This window comes from Gopherus evgoodei, chromosome 2, assembly GCF_007399415.2.
Source record: "Gopherus evgoodei ecotype Sinaloan lineage chromosome 2, rGopEvg1_v1.p, whole genome shotgun sequence".
NCBI classification, from domain to species: domain Eukaryota; kingdom Metazoa; phylum Chordata; order Testudines; family Testudinidae; genus Gopherus; species Gopherus evgoodei.
The window spans coordinates 158,465,470-158,487,864 of NC_044323.1; the positions used below are offsets into that span (position 1 = coordinate 158,465,470).

At 53.0% G+C, this 22,395-nt stretch overlaps 1 protein-coding gene across 1 annotated transcript in view; it reads left to right on the plus strand.

The window, feature by feature from the left end:
• Nucleotides 1-22,395, plus strand: part of HR (HR lysine demethylase and nuclear receptor corepressor) — a 53,381-nt gene that overhangs the window by 12,205 nt on the left and 18,781 nt on the right. Inside the window, 6 exon segments of the mRNA XM_030552107.1 lie at nt 9,004-10,035; nt 12,847-13,930; nt 16,411-16,606; nt 19,101-19,330; nt 21,051-21,200; nt 21,936-22,031. Coding sequence (XP_030407967.1) covers nt 9,004-10,035; nt 12,847-13,930; nt 16,411-16,606; nt 19,101-19,330; nt 21,051-21,200; nt 21,936-22,031 — 2,788 coding nt within the window.

Below are 22,395 nucleotides of genomic sequence, written 5' to 3' on the forward strand. Positions count from 1 at the left end.
CACCCACACATGCATGCCAGGGCATGCCCTTCCTGGCACCCACACTGACACCGACGCAGACACACACAGGTGCCCACATGCATGGATAGATACATCTGGACATATACTCTGACATGTCCACAGAAGGTGACCCACAGACGAAGACTTGCACAGTTTGGTACATACGCTTCCATCATATGGGCACGCAGCACTCTGCCATAGTCCTGCATGCAAATGTCGGGCACATGCATGAACTCTCCCATATTATTTATTTACGTACTTAGCGCTCGTGAGGCTCTAGGACGCTCTGTGGCCACAAAAGAAGACGGGTCTCTGTCCCCGAGAATTTACAGTCTCAATGGGTAGTATGTGGCCAAGGAAAAGGGGAAGTCCAGTCTGACATATTTATAAAGATCCCAGTCATTGCCCTGGTGTCTGACGGACGCGTACACACATGCATGGACCTGTGAAGAGCTATGAAGGTTATTTCATACCATGACGTCTTTTTCCACTCTCCTGTGTCTCCTCTTTCCCAAAGATATAATGAAGTGTTGAGGCTGTACCTAGGGAATGTGTGTTCTCCTGTTTAAGGGGCATGGTTTATGCATGCTTTGCTAGAGGGCCTGTACCCCGCTGTTGGGCATGCTGGTAGGGTGTGTGTGTGTGTGTGTGTCCCTGTTGGGTATGTCGCTATGGGGTACATGTTCATTTGGGACATCACTACTGGATCCCTATGTCCTTTGGGTGCATTGCTAGGGAACGTGTGTCCATTTTGAGGAAATTGCTAAGGGGGTGGCTCTGGCACTGGTGGTTGCTATGGTACTGGAGTTAGTTCCCCTCTTGCTCTCTCCCCTCTTGCTCTCTCCCCCTTTCATATAGACCAGGTTTATATGCTCCATGGCCCCATGCTAGGCCCAGAACCCACCTTCCTCCTCTTCTTCCCCACAGAGCTTCGCCAGTGCTCTGGCACCTAGCTCAGCCCGGCTAGATTCAGGAAGGGTTAATAATAATGCTGCTCCTCACACACAAGGCCAGACCACACAGCAGCTGCTGAGCTTTAAGGAGGCAGCCTGTGGCCTGATGTTAATCACGCCGCTTAGCCCACGGCCATGTCTTCCCCTCACCCTCTTCCCGCTTCCCCCCCCCCCGCACCAGAGTGCCATCCGCCAAAGGCCTCCCCTGCACCTCAAGACAAGCACCCACTGCTGCAATTACCTCCAGAGGTGACTGCACATAGAGGAGGTGGAAAGGAGCTGTGTGAGGCGAGTGGATGGGTGGCAGGTGTAACTGTTTGGCTGTCGTGTTTATATAACACGTATGTGTGTGTTTGGGGGAGAGGTAAGGAAACACCTAGGCTCTACATAAGGCTAACAGTAACTCTCCCAGCAAGTCCAGCATCATTTCCTTGCAAATACACTGAGTTCCGGGCACTTTCGTGTGTGTGGATCAGACAACTATGGCTTTGTCTGCTCGGCCTGGATATTCAAGTCCCCACGATACTTTCCTTAAGCGTTGAGGTTTGAGCCGGTGTCCCAGATTCCCAGCGGTTAGAGAAGATGCTGTTGCTGCTGCCCTCCAACCCAGAAGTGGCTGCATTTCCTTGGCGCCCTCTGTATAGAGTACCAAAGGACTATGGCTTCCTGTGGGGAGAAAGGGCCTCGAGAAACGCAAGATATTTATCATTATTACCTATTATAATTAGCCACAAATATGAGCATATGTTCATGGTGCCTGTATGAATATTTGTCAAAGTTCATGTATATGTCAGTGCTTATGAGTATAAACTGTATCTGAGAGAAAGTGAGAAAATATGTGTTTATGAAATATGGGGCTTGTATATGTTATGTGCACGTGTCTCTGCCTGCATCAATCTCTTCCTGTGTGAGTGGACATGTGTATTTGTATATATGTATGCCTGAGTGAGTATGTATGCATGTTTGTGTGTACATAATGTCTCTGTGTGTGCAGGTATGCATATGTTGTTGTTTGTTTGTTTCATGGTAGCACATACAGGACAGGACTGTGGTAGGCGCTTTACAAAGACAGCATAAAAAGACAGGCTCTTGCTGTGTATTTATAGAGGCATGTCCGTTTGAGTGTGCCTGGATACATAGTGTGTATGGGGTGTACTGTGTGTATGTGTGAATGTACCCCCCCCCCAGGCAAAAAAGTCCAAGAAAACATTTCATGCATTAGACTGGCTACAATGTTTCCTCTTCTTTACTCCCACGCGTCCGTCAGTCCTCACCACACTCTCCTTGGCACTGGGGGAGATAATGCTTCCCTAAGACACACTTCATAACTGCCTCATGCTCTTGATTAAAAATCCCAAGCTGCCAGAGTCTCCTTTAAAATCGCAAGCTTTCTTTCCATCCCAATTGTTTGGTGAGATGCTAAGTTTCTGCAAACTCCAGGTCTTTTCTTGTAAGGAAGAGGCACTCTACCCAACTTAAAAGATAGGTAGGGTGTGTGTATGTGTGTTTTGCAGGAAAGGAACTGCATGGAAAGATGGGAGCAAGGGGCAGGATCTTGGTTTAGTGGGATACAGATAAAGATCAGGCTAAACCAAGGGTAGGTATGGGGTTTGAAAGCCCTACTGGTTGGGTTTTGAGGTTGCAAAATGAAATGTAGCATGGGGGTTCCTTTCCAGGTCCCATTTAACTTCACCCTAGTTCTTCAGGATAGTGGGTTAAATCATCCCAGGTTTTGCCCAGCTTTCTAGAGATTGGGATGGGGGGGGTTGGAATGGGGGGCCATACCACAGCATGTTTGGGCACACCCCATTTGCTGGAGTTTCAGTTAGGGGAAGATTCTTTATTAGTGGAGAATGAGCTCCTTCTGAATTCCACACCATATCCCCTTCCCCGCTCTGCCCCCCCCCCCCAAATCTAAACCCAGGTGTGCAGTTTGTAAATTTGCTCTATCTTTATAATAGGACAGCTCCAAATTCTGGATTCCCCCTCACCCTAAACTGTGCAGGGAGGGAGGAATGGGGTGGCAGGGATGCTGCTGAGATCCAGAGCTGGAGGTTTCTAAGAACAGGTTGTTACACACCTGTCAGGGATGGGCTGGGTTTACTTGGTCCAGCCTCAGCACAAAGGACTGGGCTACTTCGTCTCTGGAGGTCCTTTCCAGCCCCATGATTGTATGAACGTTGTGGGTGGGGCCTGTCTCTTGGTCATGCAAAGTAATCAAAGATCTTGAAAGGAACAATTGATTGCAAACCATTTGGGGAATCTGGGAGCAAATCAGCATGAATGTGCTTGGAAGTTCTAACCTCAGGCAGCTCCAAAAAGCTGCTGTGGGAAAAGAGCAAGAGAAATTGAGAAATTCTGGGGCATTTGAATTCAGCTGGCAGAGAAGTAGCTGGGGGTAGGGTAATGAACTCAAGTTCTAACCCATCCCCACCAACAGATTTCTAGGGAAGGGAGTTTTAGAAATAAATCCTGTGGTTGTGATTACAAGATCCAGTCTCCTGTCTGTTTCCTATATATTGAAGGAGAGGGGGGGCATAAGCATTGAAAAGGAAGAATTTTTGTGCTGATGAAAGTGAGGGTCTTACAAGTGCGGTGAAAGCTTCCCTATCCCCTGGTTCCCATTGTTGTTTGCCCATCCCATTCTGCCAGTGCCCTTTAGTCCTACCTTTCAACTCCCCCAGTCATTCTAGTCCTGGCCTCCCCGACCATTCTGCCAGTGCCCCTCCGTTCTAACCTGCAGTGACCCCTGTATTCCAGTCCTTCCCTCTTCCCTTCGGGGCCCTATAGCTCCTGGGCCATATGGTGCCCTTTCCCCCAGTTCTGAGGCTTCTGGAGCTGGACATTGCTGATTGCTAGGCTCTTTGGTTCTGCTTTCCCCACACCAGGGTGTGGCATCCGAAAGGTTGAGATCTGGCCCAGCCTGACTCTCTCGTCAGGAGCCTACACCTCGACACTAAGCTGGGAGGCCAGTGCTGGGAACAAAAGGAGCTTTCTTGGAGCAGAGGAGAATGAGTAACTGGGGATACCTGCCTCAGGTTGGCAAAGAGGCCAGACACACACAGTGCAGACGCTACCTTGGCTGGAGCCCACAGAGGCAGGGAGGAGCTCAGAGTAATTTGCTCATGCGTCCCCTCATTATTTCAGATGAGTAACTGGAAGAGTTCTCTTCTGGTACGGAGCCCTCGGAGGCTGCAGTCTCCCTTCTTCTCTGCTGGTGGCTGGAGTTTGGGGAGCAGAGCTCCCCAAATTCCTCCTCTCCTGTCTCTGCCAGAAGATATCTGAGGCTGGATGGCCCTTAGGTATGAGGGAGTCCCCTCTCTCTTTCTCCTCTGCCTTCTCGTAGCTTTCCCTGTAACAGCTCTTTCCCCATAGCTCACCACCACAGAGCACACTTGGAGAGAGACTTAATCAAAGGACTTTTGGAAGGAACAATACAGAGACTCCCAAACCAATGGATCAAGAAATCCAGCTCCAGAATTCAGAGAAGAACATCCAAGGAGCCCTTCGGGTTGCTTTCTGCCTGCTTCAAATTCCAGAGCCAGATCCCTTTAGTCAATGGATCTAGGGTCTCTCAATCTGTCTCGCTTCTTGAAGACCCTGTCCTTGGCTTAGGTCCATATTGTGGAGCCACTGAGCTCTGAGCTCTGCTCCATAATCCTTCGAAACTGCGGCCTATTTGTTACGGAGTGCCACGTCCCACCAGCTGGGATATGATGGAGGTGGAAACTGAATAAGGGTCATGCATGGAGCTCCCTAAATGGATCAGCCCAGCACCACCACAGGTGATTACTGGAGATGTTAATAGCATTGCAACTTAAAAGGAGGTAGGACTATGTGGGCTGGAAGATTGGGGGTGGGCTAAAGAGCCTTTTGCTTTTAGGCTGATGGTTCAGATCCAGCCCAGAGGAAAACTGCTACCATCTGCTGGCTCTTTGGTGGTCTATCTGCTCTCCCAGCAGGCTGTCTCCGGTCTCTGGGCATTTCTATGTAATAAACTGGCTGGATTTCCCAGGGGATAAGTGCCCCCAATACAAAGACACTCCTGCAGCTGTCAACATTGGGCAGTTTGAGCAGAGTGAGAGTTAAGGCTGGCCTGGGCCATGGTGACCAAACTCCGCTTTTGCCCCCAGAGGTGTGGGGGAAGGATGCTCGGCACCGGCCTGGTATAGACCTGTCCTGCCAATAAACGGGGCTCAGCCTCCAGGATTACAGCCAGTGTAAACACCGTGCACTGGGCAAGCAATGGGAAAGGAGAGACACCCTCAGCCCCATGGTAATGGAATCAGGGGCTGAGTGAGAGCCCAGCAAGCAGGATAGGATGGACAGCAGGGTGTTTTGAACCAAGAGCCAGGCAGGGACAGTGCTGGGTGGGGCAAGCAAGAGAAGGCCAGGAGTCTACTCACAGATTCTGGGCAGCTCTGCAAGCTCCCCCCCCCCCACCCCATCCCCAACAGCTCAGTCCAGAGAACTGTCCTCCTTACTCTGGCTTCTGCTGAGACCCTGGGGTTACTGCAGTATGCTCCTGTTTAGGCAGCCACAGGGGTCCCGCTAACCCATTCTCCCCCAAACCCATTCCACCCATGGCACAGGGGATCCAGCCCAGCTTTGCCCTGCCTAGTTCCCCCAGAAGAGCCCCCCACACGCTCATGTGAGATTCCTCCCTTCCACCCCCCACCGCCTCCTTTTAACTCTATTGGACAAGGGGGCTCTGTGGAGGCCAAGAATAGGAGGCAATGCTACGGGCTGTCCCTGCTGAATGGGGCTGGCTGATGCTTATGCCAGTGCGATCGCCTCCCAGGCTCTGGCACTGTGCAGAGACGGTTGAGCACAGGCTGCAGGTCTGTGCCAAGCCGGCTAGGCGCCAGCTGCGTAAGCGCTCGCTGCAGACGACAAGCAGGTCAGAGATATACAGTGCTTTCCTCCCCTGGCAGAGGCGGCCTCCCCCCCCCCCCCCCGTGTGACAAAAGCAACTGGAACAGAACTTTGATCGCCTTGTGATTGCAGGGCATGGCAGGAATCTCACCAGGGCAGAATGTCCCAGACTGAATGTGAGTGAAGGGACGGACCTGCGGGTATTGCTGTCAGCCTCTCTCACTCGGTTCCCCAGCTTGGGGGACCACCTTTTGCCCATGTGAGCGGTTAGACAACTGCTACCTCACGCCCTAGGGGTGGCTGCATTTCACTAGCTGCTGCAGACATGGAGTTACATTTGCCGCTCTGTTTCTCTGGCTTCTGTCACGTGGTTTCTGAAGCTTCACCCATGTCCACACTGGGCCTGGGGGAGCAAGGCAGCTTGGGGGCTGTGGGGTTGTGGCAGGCCCAGGTGCTGCAGCCCCTCCTCTGCCAGAGGGTGCCACTGGCAGCTGGTACAGTCCCAGAACAGGTAGCTCTGGAGGTGGGGGGGAGTGTGGCAGGGCCCCTCAGTGAAGTACATCTCCTGGGGAGTTTCTGTCGGCAGGGCCCTTCTGGCGCTCACAGCACACTCTGGAGCTGCTCTTCCCTAGTGTAACCACCCACCTCTGGGAAACGCCAGCAGCCTTCGCCCGTGAGTGAATACCTGGGTGGGGCATACGGACTCGCTGGCACAGGGAGTTGGAATCTGCCTCTCTCCGTGCCAGTGGGGGTGAATCCAGTCACTGTGGAGCTGCTCAGTGCCAGTAGGGTCCTTTGGGACCAGAGATGCTACAGAAGTGAACCAGTGGTATCAATGCTGCGTCTGTGCACAGAGAGCTGGCCTAGGATAATGGGGGCCTGGGTGAATCATGTGTACAACTTCCTGCTTCAACAAAATGCTTTCTCCAGCTCCTTTCCTCCAATCCCCCCAGCCCCATGGCTCCTGGCCAGCTGACTGACGCCTCATGCTCTCAGGACTTGGGTTATTCATGCATGTCAGCTCTCTGGCAGTTCATGCTGTGGGGCTGAGCTCTGGGAGCCCAGGAGGGGGTCTTCTGAGCTCAGTTGGTCCTTCTTTCTCTGCCTATGCTCCGGGGACAATCTCGCATGGAGCATCACCAGTTAATAGATGCAACAACATACTTAAAGCATTGTAAAGCATAAGTTGGTCAGCAAAGAGCAAGGGGTTGGGAGCCAGGACTCCTGGGTTCTGTTCCCACCTTTGAGAGAGTGTGTTGTCTAGTGGTTAGAGCAGGGGTGGGGCTACGAGTCAGGATTTATGGTTTCTGTTCCCAGGTCTACCAAATCACATCGCTCAGTTTCCCCATTCCCAGGTAATGATACTGACCTCACAGGGGTGCAGTAAATGAATGTTTGTAAAGCCTTTTTAGATGCTATTGAAGTGCAGAGGTTTGTCTTCTCTAAGAGGCGTGTAGGGAGGATTAATTAGATAATGGCTACAGAGTGCTCTATAAATGCTACATTAGTATTGCAACGCATATCAGCAGCTCATGCTGCAATGTTTGTATGGCTCTCTGCAGCTCGACACAATACTTCCTCTTCTCCCCATGCAGCCTGTTGCTGGGACCAGTGGAAGGGCTAAGGAGGGTCGTGGGGAGACTTCTGTGTCCTCTCTAACCTTCCTTGTCCTCCCACTTTCCTCCCTAGCTGCTGGGCTGAATCCCAGAGGTGGCATCATGGTCTTGTGGTTAGAACTTGAAACTGTGAGTCAGGAGAAATGGGCTTTATTCCCAGCTCAGGGAGGGAGCTGGGTCTAGTAGTGGGAGCAGGGTGCTTTGAATTAGGACTGCTGGCGTCTCTTTCCAACTCGGGCCAGGGGGTGTGGTGTCATTGTTGGAGCAGGGCGGCGAGAGCTAAGATTCCTGGGTTCAGTTCCCAGCTCAGGGAGGAGAGTGTTAGCTGATTGGAGCTGGGTCCTGTGACTCAGGAGTCCTGGGTTCTGCTTCTAACTCTGCTACTGATTTGTGGTGTGCAAGCTACTGACTCTCTCTGCCTCAGTTTCCTCATCTCTGAATGTTGCTCTAGTTTAGCTGCATGTGTAAGTAAAGTGCACTGAGATCTGGAGGGGGGAACAAATGCATGCTATTTATTCCTGCCAGTGTGGCTCATGGCTCCCCGTCCTGCTTCCCATGGGGAACCCGTCAGTGATGGGGATGGTGCTCCATTCACATGGACCCCAGCAGAGCTCTTTTCAGCCTCGTTTGCTGTCCTACAGTTTAAGGCTACATCCCACTGTTCTCAAAGGGCAGAGGTAAAGAACCTGCTATCTAGGTGAGGTGGTGCATGGTCCTTGAGGTCATGAGCTCCACAGGGTACTGCACTGCTTGCTTCTGTGGGTGTGGGCAGTGCATGGGACGCTTTGTGCTCTGTGCAGAGGACACTCCCTGGTGCCGTGTGGATGGTGTTTGTGCTGCAGAGGGTGGTGTGTACACATGCCCTGAGGTGGTAGGGTGGGGCCGTGTGTGTGTGTGTGTGTGTCTCCATGGAGAGCTGCCTGGCATGTTATACAATCTGCTGTCAAGGGAGCTTCAGTTTCAGCATGGGGAGGTTACAAAACATTTCACCCTGGCATAGCATAGCAATTCAAATGCATTCCCTACACAAGGCAGGAAAGAGGACAGATGGACCCTCCTCCCCACCCCCCCATGGAGATGACGGGTCCCTGGGAGGGAGCAGGTCAGAGAGGAAGTTGGGAGGTTGACCAGAAGAGCCACTAGAAATCAGACATGGGCCAGAGTTGCACAGTTTGGTTCTGGATCTGAACTTCACCAGGCTTTGGGGTTGTTGGATCTGGGGGTCGGGATCAGACCCATCACTGCTAGAAAGCTGAGGGATTTATAGTCACAGAGCCATTGTCAAAGGGGTGAAAGGAGGAAGAAATTAGCATGAAGCCTGTGGTTTTGAGAGACCGTTATCAAAACTGCAATGTGACGTGCTCCCGCAGGTGAGGGGAGAAGCTCCCTGCAGATCCTGAGTGGATCTAGAATATAAGCCAACCCCCTATCCCAAACCCACATTCTCTTCTATATCATTGGTAGCTGTGGAAACCTTCGGTGTCTGCCGCATGCCGAGTCCTGAACCTAGCCCAACACCACTCCCTGCCATCCTCATGCTGAGTTTTGTTTGCCAACAGGGTACGGTGCACCTGGGAGGACAGTCAGCACCATATGCCGGGGAACAAACCATGGAAAGTGACATCAAGAACGGGGAGGCTGCACCGAGCTGGAGGAGACCTCAGGGAGTAGCCCAAGAAACCCAGGTGCTAGAGACTGTGGTCGGAGCCATATGCAGGAGCGGAAGTGTGGCACTGGGGATCCCTTCCAAGAGCTGTCGGGATGGGGTGGACCTGAGCTGTGGACCTGGGCCTGACTCAGCGCTGTGCCCCGGGGAGAAGGCCTCTTTGTGGAAGCATGCTGAGAGGGCGAAGGAGTTCTCTCCGTGTCTGAGATGGGGCCAAGAGACCCTAGGGGGGCTGGAGACAGCACTGGACTCTCCATACCATCCTGCCATTGAAGCAGCTTTCTCAAAGCGCATGGAGGCCAGGCACCAGCTCCCCAGGAGGATGCAACTGAAGGAGACACCCGAGTTCCAGCTCCACTCCAAGCCCAAGAATGGGGAGGTAAATATGAGCTGGGCGGAGCAGAATAAAGACAGGCCTGGCCCTATGTGGACAGAGGCCATGCTGGCCAGCCAGCTGGCTCTGTACAGCCATGCTTACCACAATTACCCCCTGCCGTTATCTGGGCTGGAAAACCAAAGCCCAGCTGCCACTGGCAAACCATACCGGCTATCTGAGCAAGACTCCCTCCACTCTGCCAGTCCCTCTGGGGACAGTGTGGGCGATCCCCCTTCCTTCCACCGCCTGAACACCCACTGCCCCTTCTTGGTGGAGGCCAAGCTGGCGGAGAGGAACCCCTTCTTGGCTTCCTCCATTGGATCAGCAAGCACTCCAGCTGAGTCTGCCTATGGCAATAGCTTGGCCAGCCTAGCCCTGGCTGGCCAACCCCAGGACTGCCCCTCTGCCTTGGAAGAGGCCAAGTACACTGACCCAGATTGGCATCAGGTACCTTACCCGTGCGCATGGAGCCAGCCGGTGTACCTGGCACCCCATCTGATAACAAAGACCCCGTCTGCTTTTGAAACCTGCTCAAGCTCAGGTAGCAAGGTAAGTGCTTGGAGTCTATACAGCTATTGCTCTTTGTGTTACAGTGGCACCGGGAGAGAGGCCCCAGCTGAGAGCAGTGTGCTTGGTGCTGTACGAACACACACTAGTGGCCAGCAGCATCACGGAGTACAATACTGTTGGGCACTGAGCTCTTTTGAACATCTGGCAACAAGAAATAGTCCCTGCCCCAGAAACCTTCCAGTCTAACTAGACAAGACAGGAAAGGAAAGTATGGTTATTCCCATTTCACAGATGGGAAAACTGAGGTGCAGAGCGATTATGACTCACCCAAGGTGCCTCAGAGAGTCTGTGGCAGAGTCAGGAATTGGTTTCTGGCCCTTTAAATCCCAGCCCAGTTCCTTAACCTTGAGTCTATCCTACTAAGCACCCTCAGTTCCACAATCTATTGCATGCTCTTTGGGAGGGGTATTGGAGATGTCTCATGTCCTGGGGCTGGAGGTCAGCAGTGGACAAGGTCCCAGCGGGGATGTCCAAGCTCAGGAGTGAATTGCAGACCTGCTCTTTGACCTGCCCTTGGACTGATCTCTTGCTAGAAATGAGCCCAACCACTCATGCAAAAGCACATGCAGAAAGGGGAGTGTGGAGCCAGGTGACATGGCTGAGGAAGAGAGAGACCTATGCGTGGGCGTTAGACCTCTGCTGCAGCTGAACTCTGGATGCTTTTGTATTCAGAGGATGAATCAGGAAGGTCCTTGCAGGCACCGTTAGGTAGGAGGCAACCAGGGATACGTGTCTGAGATCAAATGGACAACATACCCCATTAACTAGGACCCAGAACCTGGGTTCTCCATCAGGAATAGTCTCCTCTGTGCTAGCCCAACTGGCTCTGGACTCTCTTGGTGGGGAGCTGCATAGGGAGCAGCCCGGGGCTTAATTCAACCAGCCACTCTAGCACCCAGGATCAGCCAAGCAGCAGTTGTGCTGAGCAAGGAACAAAACTAGAGAGGGTTAAACGCCGTTGCCTAGGATGTCTCCCCAAGAGTAGCAGCCATCCACTCACTTTTAAATATGAATGAAGCTGTTAGTTTGCAGGGTATTCCCGGGGAATATCTGCCTAGTGTCACTGGATCTCCCCCCAGTTGTGACGAGGCCAGGCCTTGAACAGATGGTGAGTAGAGGTGCCTGTTAGAGAGAGTGATTCAGGCTCATGCCCAGCTGCTGGGCCTGGCTGAAATTTCATTTATGGGGAAATGCTATTGCTGGAGGCTGCAGACCAGTGATGTCCCACCACACCCCAGTGCTAGTGCTTCTGCTTTTCTGGCTGGTGCTCTTGGCCCCCCTCTCTAGTATGGGGAGTTGGGTCCTTAGCCAGGTGCAGGTGCTTGAAAAGTCTGGGACCCAGTGTCCCAGAACACTTATCTTGATGCTGACCCCTCTACACCGCACACGCCGGTCTGTGGGATCCAGGTTTGTGGACTTGGTGTTTCCAATGCATGAGCATCCACTGTGCATTGTAAACCTGGACTTCCAGTTGCTGGACCCGGGTCTCACAGCCATGCTAATGCATCCATACTGCACTACACAGACCTTCAGATTTGGGTCTGCAGCTTGAGCTGCATCCACACTGCAAAATGACAGGCCTCGGTCCCCAGTCCCAGCAGGTCCTAGGACCCTGGTCCAGAGTCCTTGTTGCCCTAAGTCAGACTCATCTGTGTGTGGCTAGAAATGGGGCTTGGGCTCAAGCTTGAGTCAGAGCCTGGGCTTGGTATGCAGTGGAAACAGACCCTCCGACGCCGGAGTGCTAGAGGCGTCCCAGACAAGCTGCGAGCATTTTGAGGAAGTGAGTGTGCATAGTCTCCAGGGTTCCCAGTCTGACTGCGGGGAGCCCAGGGGAGATCCCTAAAAAGTGATGCTGTCGGTAGATCAGGAGTGAGAGACGGACGGTGTGTAGTGGTGATAGGCCACATCCCTTCAACCTGCTGGCTTGATGCAGACCGAGGGTGAATTTGTGGTGCTTGTCTGAGTCGTGCTAACGGGGGCAGAGGTGAGGGCGCTCAAGGCTCCTCCTGCAGTGCTGCTGTGGCAGTTGTGAGAGGCTGTGTCTGGCATTGGGACAGGACACAGACGCCATCCAAGAATGGCAGCTCCTGGGTTCGGATTCCCCTCTGCTGCCTCGAGTGAGTCCTGGGTTAATGATGTCACTGACCTGTCTCGCTGGGGGGCTGCGAGGATTAGTCAGTCAAGGATGGCAAAGCACTGGGGAAATGAAAAGCTCTGCTTACGTGCCAGGGAAAGCCTGAAGCTCTGTCTCATTCTTTTCTCAGTCAGTGAAGGTTTAACCTGAGCAGGGGTTTAGTGTTATTTATTCATATTCCAGTAGCCCCCCCTGTTGTGCTGGGTGGTGTACAGACATGGGGTAGGAGACAGTGCCTGCCCTAGAGAATTTATAATCCAAACAGTCCAGACACACAGGGAGGGAGAAAGGAAGGAGTATTATCCCCATTTTACCAGTGGGGAAACTGAGACACAGAGCGACTGGGGCCAGATTTCCTAAAGAGCTCAGAACCCAGCCGCTCCCATTTAAGAACCTAAAATAAGTTATGGGAGCAAAGCGCGTCTGCAAGGCCTGACTTGTGAGACTTGCCCAGGCTCACACGGAGTCTGGGGCATAGCTGCATATCCTGATTCCCGGCCCAGTGCTCTAAGCACAAGTCCGGGTGTTAGTATGGCAGGTGTGCCCTCTGGGCCTGCGCTTCTTCCCCCAAACACACTTTCTCCCCTCACTCTTCTCCCCCTAAAATTCCCCCCTCCCCACTGACTCCACTCAGTGCTTTGCTGTTTCACCTCTAGGAGTTTTACCAGAAGAAGGATCCTGGCTTTCCCTATGCAGGAAAGGACCTGGCCCCTGTGCCCGACCGGGCGCAGCCTCGGCTGCTCGGCCAGTACGAGGTGGGGAAGGTGAAGCGAGATGGAAAGAGCGAGATGGAGGTGACCTATGTGGAGCCCACGCGGAAGGGAGCTGAGCAGAGGGGGTGCATGACACTGGCCCCTCCCAGTGACCAAACCCTTCCTAACAACCATGGCCAAATGGGTCAGCCGCTGTTCCACCTAAAGCACAAGGTGGCAGAGAGTTCGTGGTCCAGCCGACCCCTGATTCTGGATTATCCTCTCAGCAAAGCACCGGCCAGGCCCTCTGAGTCCAAAGATGAAAGCCTCATGTACCAAAGCCTGAAACCTGGCTCCCCTGTGGTGCTGCAGGAATCCTCTGGCTCTTCGCTCATAGACAGAGCCCAGCCCCCTGACCTTTCCAAAGTAGAGCTCCCGTCCGGGATGGAGGTGCTTCCAGCTCATGCTCTCTCCTGCAAATGCTCTCCTTGGGACTGCCCCCTGAGATGCTGCAAGAGGTGCCAGAGGGCAGGCTGCGACGCTGTCAACTCCTTTGGCACCAGAAATGAGATGCCCGGGCCATACCGAGATGTAGATGGAGCCTTGGGAGGACATGGCATCCAACGGGGCAAGGTTTCCACCCTGCTGCCCTGCCCTCCCAGGAATCACCACACCAAGCTAAAGAAGACATGGCTGACCAGGCACTCGGAGCAGTTCAGATGCCCTGCCAGCTGCCTCGGGGACAAAGGGGCTCCTGGTCAGATCAAAGAGGGTTTGCCTCTGAGGTTCAAAGCTTTAAAGAGGGAAGGCCAGGAGAGTGCCGAAGAAGCGGACCAATCTGGCAAACGGACAGCTAAGCGTCCTCGCATCCATGTCTCTGGGGAGGATCTCTGGAGCCCATGCCTGGGCAGGGGTAGCTATTCAGCAAAGCGGAGCTCAAAGGTAGCAGAGGAGGAGGCGCTAAATCCCATGAGGAAGGATTGTGAGGCCCCGGAGCAGAGGGAGGTGCTCCCAGCAATGGGAAGGAAAGCAGATGCAGGAGAGGGAGGTAAGAAGCATGGAACCTGTGTAGCCCAGCAGATAAATGGGGATGTTAGGCCAGAGTCTTGGTGGTGTGGGGCTAATTCTTGCTCTGCAGCTGCCCCATCCTTGCATAAGACACCCCTGCAGAGCAGCACCTTGAACAGCCTTTGCTAGCTGGCCTGGTCCGCGGGCCAGACCAATGACTCCAGCACAGAGCATTGGCATAGGCTAGGTATGTTCTGCGGTAACTTTCATTGGGCCAGAGACATTCAGATTTGACGGTGACAGTGTGGGCGGAGGGATGAAAGATACAGTTCAATTCCCATTCTTTGGTCCCTGAGAAACACCGTGCAAATGCAGACATGCAAACACGCACACACAAGCAGGTACACAAGAATGCAATGACACACCCCAGCAAGATAGACGTCCATGAAAAATATGCATGCATACTTGTAAATATACACGTTTGTGCGCTCAGGCACAGAAAGACAAGAGCGAAGCCCATGATGTGCAATTGCTTTGACTTTACTCTTCGGTTATGGAGGGAGCCAGGAGAGAAGGAGATGTGACTTTGTCCCTAAATCCTTGCTCATAGTACCTGGTGGGGGGTGCTAAGAAGTCTCCCCAGGTCTCCTTCCTTTTCACAGCAGCTCAAATGCTTTAGAAAACGGCTGGGCTTGGAGCGTGCAGGACTGGGGAACTCTTCTCTAGTGTTTCCTGCTGTCAGAGTCCCATGGCTCCCTCCATGGCCCTCTCCTCTCCTCCTTCTCTGCATGGGAGACAGCATTCCAAACCCATTCAGATGGGATCCCTGCCCCGTAGAGCATGCAAGGCCAATTAAAATGATGCAATACCAGCATGGCATTAAAAGGCTAGGCTGTGAGGGAAGGTGAGGGGGACAATAAGCACAAGTTCTTTGGGGCAAGGGGCTACGTTTTTCTCGGTGTTTGTGCAGCACCCAGCACATGGGGGCACCAATCATGAGTGGCAACGCAGGTATTAAATAAGAGTAAACATGTGGTTACTCAGTAAGGGACGGACACAGTCTAGTGGTTCTTGGAGGGACTTGAATATGGCATGGGGACTGGGGTGGGGTGGGGTGGGGTGACATGGACAGCATTCCAAATGCAACTCCCAGCATGTTGCCAACTCCAAGCATTCAGCAATCATGAATAGGGTCCCCCAAAATCATGAGATGATTTACAGATAATTATTTTGGGGTGCTTTTTCTTTGCTTTCTGATTCTGGAGCCTTTAGGGTCATGCTCAGGTCATGTTCTCAAGCTTTTCTCCCCCACCACAAGGGCTAGAAAGCTACTGTGTGTTTTTGTTTGAAATGCAAGCTGAGATTCTCCTGTAATCACTTGACTTCTGGAGCTGGCGGGGGGGGAACCAAATATTGCAAAACTCACTGTCAAATGAGAACCCTGCTTAAGAGGCAGCATAAAAGAAGGGGGGAAGATGCCTGTGTGAAGAGGACAGAGAAGAGGCATTAAGGTTGGCTTATCAGTGAAGGTCGAGGGAGCAGGGAAGTGAATGTGAAAGGAGACCAAGTGAGAGATAGCAGCAGATATGAATGAAGTAGGGCCAGCAAAGATGGCCAGTTTGAATCTGACGCTTAATGTATGGGAGCCAGTGAGATGCCTCAAGCAACGGTGGATCCAGGCACCAGCGCTCCAACCGCCTGCCTGGGGCAGCACTCTGCGGGGTCACCCTGCTGGTCCCTGCAAGGGCGGCAGTCAGGCAGCCTTCAGCGGCTTGCCTGTGGGAGGTCCACCAGTCCCGTGGATTCGGCGGCAATTCAGCAGCAGGTATGCCAAAGCCGTGGAACCGGCGGACCTCCCGCATGCACGCCGCTGAATCCGCGGGACCGGGGACCTTCCACAGGTGCGTCGCCAAAGGCAGCCTGCCTGCCGTGCTTGGGGTGGCAAAAAAGCTTGAGCTGCCCCTGGCCTCAAAGATATGGAAGAGGACAGAGCTGCAGAAGCCAACGGGAGGCAGGGGGAGGGAGCTAGTGCCAGAGGCCACAGGATCTTGTTTGGTCCCCTGGATTCATCCATTGCCTTGAGTGACCTACCTCTCCACCCAACCTTCCACCCTCTGTGCAGCCACACCTATCTCTCTGTCTCTCTGACACCTCCAGGGGATCTCAGCCTCGCTGGGCCAAGCTCATCTCTTGTGAGGCCTGTTCATTTTGCCTTGTCATCTTTCCTGATTTACCCACTCTCCTCAGTGGCAGGAAATGAGGGGAGCTTGGCCGGAGAGCAGGAGAGGGTCTGGTGGGAGATGAGGCGGAATTAGGCTTGGGTGTTGCTGGGAAATGACTCAGATGTGATCAGACATTCTGCTGCCTTCTAGGGTTCCATAAGTTCACGTGGTGACACTGCACTAGTCTGCTAGGCTGTCTTTCTGGTGCATCCCCCAAGACGAGGTGTGCAAGGACCTTGGTGAGGAATCTTGGCTGGTGTCTTCATAGCAGGTGCTCAACCTCACGTTGTTTCCCCAGGGCTTCTGAGTTGCAATGGAGAGGATGCTGGAGAGCAGAAGGAGAAGCGATACCTACAGAGTGTTCCATGTGTGGCCCTCCCTGACTGCATTGAGAGGTGTTGTGCTTGTGCCTCCAAGGATGGGACAGGCGCTGTGCTCCAGCAGGAGGAGGAAGAACCTGTGGAAACCTTCTGTAGGCTCCTGCATTTCCGAAGGTGAGCACACGTGCAGCTGTCCTCTTCAGTTCTCCTGTTGCACTGAGAAGTGGCATCCCTGGGGCCTGCAAGATAACGAGTCTGCAGGGGGAGTCTGTGCTGTGAATTAGGGGAGCCTGGGCTGCTATTGGCAGCGGCTCTCCCACACAGGGCATTGGGTCGTTCCTGCAGCCCCTAGGAAGCAGAGGACAGAAGCCAGTCTTAAATTACAAAAGGAGACATTAGGTTGGGATATCAGGAAGAGCTTGCGAACAGTGAGATCAGCTGGGCAGCGGAGTCTGCTCTCCAGGGACAGGGTGGGAGTCACGTTGCTTGGACATTTAAAACAAGAATGTGAGATGACCTGGAGGATCTGATGTAGGGCACCATCCTGCCTTTAGATTGCAAAGTCTTTGGGTCAGGGACAGCTTTTTGTTCTGTGTTTGCACAGCACCACCCACCATGGGGTCTCGGTCCATGCCTGGGGCTCCTAAGTACCATGGTAACACAAATAATGCCTATCTCATCCCAGCTCCTCTCCACTTCCATTCCATGCTGCTGCATTCCTGTCCGTCACCTCCTGTCCCTGCAGGCTGGCCTGGCTCTGCTTTTGAGAAACTGACATAAAATGCAATGACAAGTAATAAAAGGTTGTGCTGGACTGACACGCTGCACGTGCAGACCGCTAGAGTTGGCTGCAATCACAGACACTGTCAAACCACCGCAGAAGGCAGGGAAAAGGGGGCAGTACCCTGTTGTACCTCATAGACGGCAACAACCTTCCCTTCTGTGTAGCCTTATGCACCTGCCACCACAGGAGATCTCACAGCCTAATGGAGCTGAGCTTAACTGGTGTTTAAATGGGAGCCCTCCAGCCAAAACCAGGAGGGGTGCGGTTGACACAGTAAGGTCTGCTGATCTGTTTTGAAGAGGGTCCTTTGCCAGTGGGTGTATTAAAGATTGGATGGTGCTGTTTGTTAGTCAGTGTGTTCACCCCAATGCTGTAAACGGATGCCAGTTCTGTTGGAGGACTGTTTGGGGGAAGAGGTGACTCTGAAAAATCCGTGGGGGTCATGGTAGATAATAGCTGAATGTGAGCTCTCGGTGTGACCCTGTGGCCAAAAGGACTAATGCAACCCTTGGGATGTATAATCAGGAGAATGTCCAGTAGGTGGAAGGAGGTTATTTTATCAGACTCTATTTGATATTTGTGTGACTGCTGCTGGAATCCTGTGTCCTGTTCTGGTGCCCACAATTCAAGAAGAATGTTGATAAATTGGAGAGGATTCAGAAAAGAGCCATGGGAACAATTAGCAGGGGTGCCCAACCTACAGCCCGTGGGCCGTATGTGGCCCACCAGAGCATTGCATAAGGCTGAGTAATTAGCGTTTTGTCATCATGTTTACAACAGTTTAGTTTACATAAGTGTGTAAATAGACAATACTGGACATAGGTTGTTTCTAAATACCTAGGAAACAAGCTGAACTTAAAATATAAATCAATACAGGTGACTTCAAATCTTATCAAAATATGTAGAATCTGTTTGGCCCACACAAGGTTTTGGTGGCACCACTGAACGAAAGGATTGGGAAACGCCTTATTGTGATAGACGCCAGGAGCCGAATCAGTTTAGCTTAGCAAAGAGATGGCTAAGAGTTGACTTGATCATAGTTTATAACAGGGGTAGGCAACCTATGGCACACGTGCCGAAGGAGGCACACGAGCTGATTTTCAGTGGCACTCGCACTGCCCGGATCCTGGCCACTGGTCTGGGGGGTTCTGCATTTTAATTTAATTTTAAATGAAGCTTTTTAAACATTTTAAAAACCTTTTTACTTTACATACAACAATAGTTTAGTTATGTATTATAGACTTATAGAAAGAGGCCTTCTAGAAACGTTAAAATGTATTACTGGCACGCGAAACCTTAAATTAGAGTGAATAAATGAAGACTCGGCACACCAATTCTGAAAGGTTGCTGACCCCTGGTTTATAAGTACTTGTCTGGGGAACACATATTTGGTAAGAGAGGGCCCTTCTGTCACGCAGAAAAAGGTATAACCGGAGCCTATGCCTGGGAACTGAAGTGAGACAAATTGAGACTAGAGATAAGGCTCACATTTTTAATAGTGAGGGTAATAAACCATTGGAACAAGTTACCGAGAGCTGTGGCAGATTCTCCATTCTGGCAGTTTTAGAATCAAGACTGGATGTTTTCTTGATAGATTTGTTCACGTTCAATGAGGAGTTAATTCAGGGAAATTCTCGGGCCTGTGTTCTGCAGCTCAGGCTAGATGATCACAGTGGTCCCTTCTGGCTTTCTAATCTGGGAAGTTTGGTTTGAGATTATGGGCTCTGGAGCTTTATCCCTTCAGGAAACCTGGCCCTGGAACTCTAAGGCCCTGCTGCCTGCCTGCTGGCCACAGGTAGCTGGCCTGGCAGCTTCTGGATTCTCTGACTTCGTAATATTCTCCTTGCTGTGACCATAGCTGAGTCCCCTCTGTGCTGCTTTTAGGCTGGCGTTCTGTAATAGTGGAGAGCTGAGCGTGGACGGATTTTCCACGCTGGACGAAGCTGAAGACGAGAGCTTATGCCTGAGGATCTCCAGCAGGGAGAGAAGGGCCCAGGACATCAGCACCAGCCTCAGCCTCGCCAAGTATCTCCTCTCCGTCCTGGGGGACCAGTTCTGTGAGGCCATCAGGAGAGACAGAGAGGCTTGGCTGTGGGCGCAAGGGGAAAATGAAAGTAAGTCGGAAACAACAGTGCTGGGGACCACTTTGGGTCATGGAGATGCTCACCTACTGCAGCGTGTGACACCCTGGGTTTGAATTCCATGGAGGCTAGACACTCCCGTGCCTGGGGTCACTGCTTACCCCCAGGCAAAGAAGGTGTGAAATGTGAGCCGGGAATAGTGATTCTGGGATTGATCATTCTGTCTCTGGCCCTGGTGAGAGTCAGGAGAAGTTCTGTGCGAATGGTGAACTAAGCCTGGTGTGAAGCTGGGGGCCAGAGAAGAGAGAGGCAGGCCAGGCTAGCTCGCAGGTGACTGTGTGTCTGCACTGCAGCTGGGAGGTGTGATTACAGCATGTGTAGATGTGCCTCAGATGGTTTTAATCTTGCTAGTTAGAAAACGAGCAGAGAAACCGCAGTAGCATGGGCCGTGACTCCTTGAGTCTGCACTTGGGGTCCTGGGCACACAGCAGTAGCCTGCAGACCCACCCGAGCAGCCACAACTTCACTGCTATTGTTCCTTGGGGCAGTTTGGATCAAGCTAGATCAAAGGCAGTTCCGGTGCATTACTCAGGCAGCAGTCACTCCTCCTGATAGCCATGCAGATGTGCTCAGTGACCCCACAAGTGGCAATGCAGTGCTCAGTGGGGCCCCATGAGTCCGATGGAGCGAGATTTCTCAGCTCAGTCCATTTCCCAAAGGGTTGTGCTGACAAGGGGGTTTCTCTGCCCTGGGTCTCGCGTCACGGTCACTCACAGCCCACGTGGCTCAGGTTGGTTTGTGCCGGCAGAAGGGAGCCACAGCTACCCCGTCCCCTCTGCTGGCTGTCTCCCGCGCATCCGATCAGATTCTGCATTGGAGCCACTGCGGGGGGTGCCTCTGGATTTACACCACTGTCTGTGAGAGCAGAATCTGGCCCATAGGCTTTAGGTGATTTTCCCCTTCATTGGCTTGGCGGCAGTGTTGCAGGGCTCACCCGAGCTATCCACATTTATCCAGCAACAACCCCCACCCCCAGTCCTGAATCCAGAGGGTCGGTGCTCTGCAGTCACAGGGGAGAAGACAGAATGGACTCAGCCCACTATGCAGGAGGTGGAGAGAAACCTTGGGGCACCGTGTGTGGGAGCCCAGGACTGCGTGACCATGGAGACTCCACTCCACTCTGATGTAGAACAGAGGTGCTGCCTCTGTGCCGTGGAGCCGTGGAGAGCATGCCATGTGGAAAGCAGATTCCCTGCTCACCCAGGGGAGGGTGCTGTGCCATGCCAGGGTCAGGGTGGGGCCGCATGGGGAAGGCAGGAATGCTGTAGAGCAGTTTTGCGGACCCTGGGGGAGCTGTGTGGGAAGAGGGGGGAGCGTAGCCCTAGTGCAGTGGGGTCACAAAGGGCTTGGAAGAGCTGTGTCCCGGTTATGCTCTTCCATGCGGGCAGAAGTTTTGTGATGAAGGGGAGGCAAAGCAGTAACATGGTTGGAGCCGTAAAGCCGGGGAGGGGGGAGAGGGGAGGGAGGAAACCTCCATAATTTGTTCCCAGCAGCTCGGTGGTGGTGAATGAGAGCAACTGTGCTGCTTTCCAATCCAAACAGAAGGGCCTTTGGCAGGAAACAGAGGTGCCCCTGTGCACCAGACTTTACACCTCAAATATTTGGAGTCCATAGTGCCTGAGACCCATGCGAGATAAGGGCCTTTGTCCTGGAGCAGAGGGGCCAGCTGCTGAAGGCATTTGTTTGCTTGCAGAGGTGACCGCCTGGCGGCGAGGGAAAGGCACCCTGCAGGCCTGCGATGCCTGCCAGCATGGCCTCTTCAACACTCACTGGAGCTGCTCCAGCTGTGGGTTCCAGCTGTGCTTGGAGTGCTACCGGACCAGGAGAGAGCGAGCCAGCCCAGGTAGCGCACCGGGTTCCCCAAGCACTTCAGGAGTGCATTGGGGGGCGGGCCTAGGGCGGTTATAACCATCCAGGAGGTCAGCTGAGAGCACGTATGGCATTGTACGATAGCTTACAACTGAACCAGAAATGCCCTCAGTCCAAACAGCCCTGATTGCTGGAGTAGGGGGAGGGGTTGTATCTGGTCCTCAACCTGAATTTTGTAAACGGTCCCTCTATTGAGCCAAAGCTCCAGATCTGAACATGCAGCCCCTCAACTTGGGGTGTGCAGAATCCACAGTCAAACTTGCAGCTTAAGCCTGTTTCCTCCATGACACTAGTATGGTTCTGTAGCTAAGTCAGTGCATGACTGCACCAGTGCTGCACGAGAAAGAGCAAGCCTCAGTTTGCACTGGCGCAGTGTGTCTGTGCTGGGGCTTTGCACTAGGGTAATTACACCAATATCCCTGCCCAGACAAGTCCCTGGGCTAAGTGGAGGGTAGGTGGGTGAGAAGGGAATGGATAGAATCCTTGGTGCAGTTGTTTTGTCTCTGTTGACATTGGTAGAAGGCTCAAGCAGTACAATTTGCAACTGGATTTCAGCCTCCCCCTGCATCTCGTGTCTGACTTTGGAGCCATCTCAAAAGTCAGAGTTTGAAGAGTTTTTGAGGGTGGGTGGAGGTAGCAGCTGTGGTCCCTGTGAGTTTGCCAGCTCTCAGCAGTGACTGGTGCCCATGTTCTCTCTCTCTCTCTCTAGCCCGGGCAGAGGAGTCTGTGCAGTCAGCCAAGTGTGTCCAAGGGCAGGGCCATGACGTTCTGTCCCTCATCCCTGCGCAGTTCATCCCCATCCACGGTGAGCTACCCCCTGATGCTTCCCCAGGCAATTGGGCAAACAGCAGGAGAAGCTGGTGTCCAACCACAGCAAATGGGCTGTGCAGGGCTCCCCACTCCCGTGCTTTATGCTTAGGGGAAATGAACCCTACTTGGCACCTGGAATCGAAAAGGAAGCATCTAATCCAATGCTCCTTTAGCTGTTCCCTGCAGCACTTCCCTCTGGGAGCTTCTCAATAGCCAGCATTCCCACCCTTCTCCCTGCAGGCCTCCTGCCTGGAGAGGCAGGGGCTGCAGTCACAACGATCTCTGCATACCGGGCTCCCGCTCCTTCCTTCACCCCAGTTCCTACCTGCTGAGCTCCTGCAGTGCTTTGAGCGCTGGAC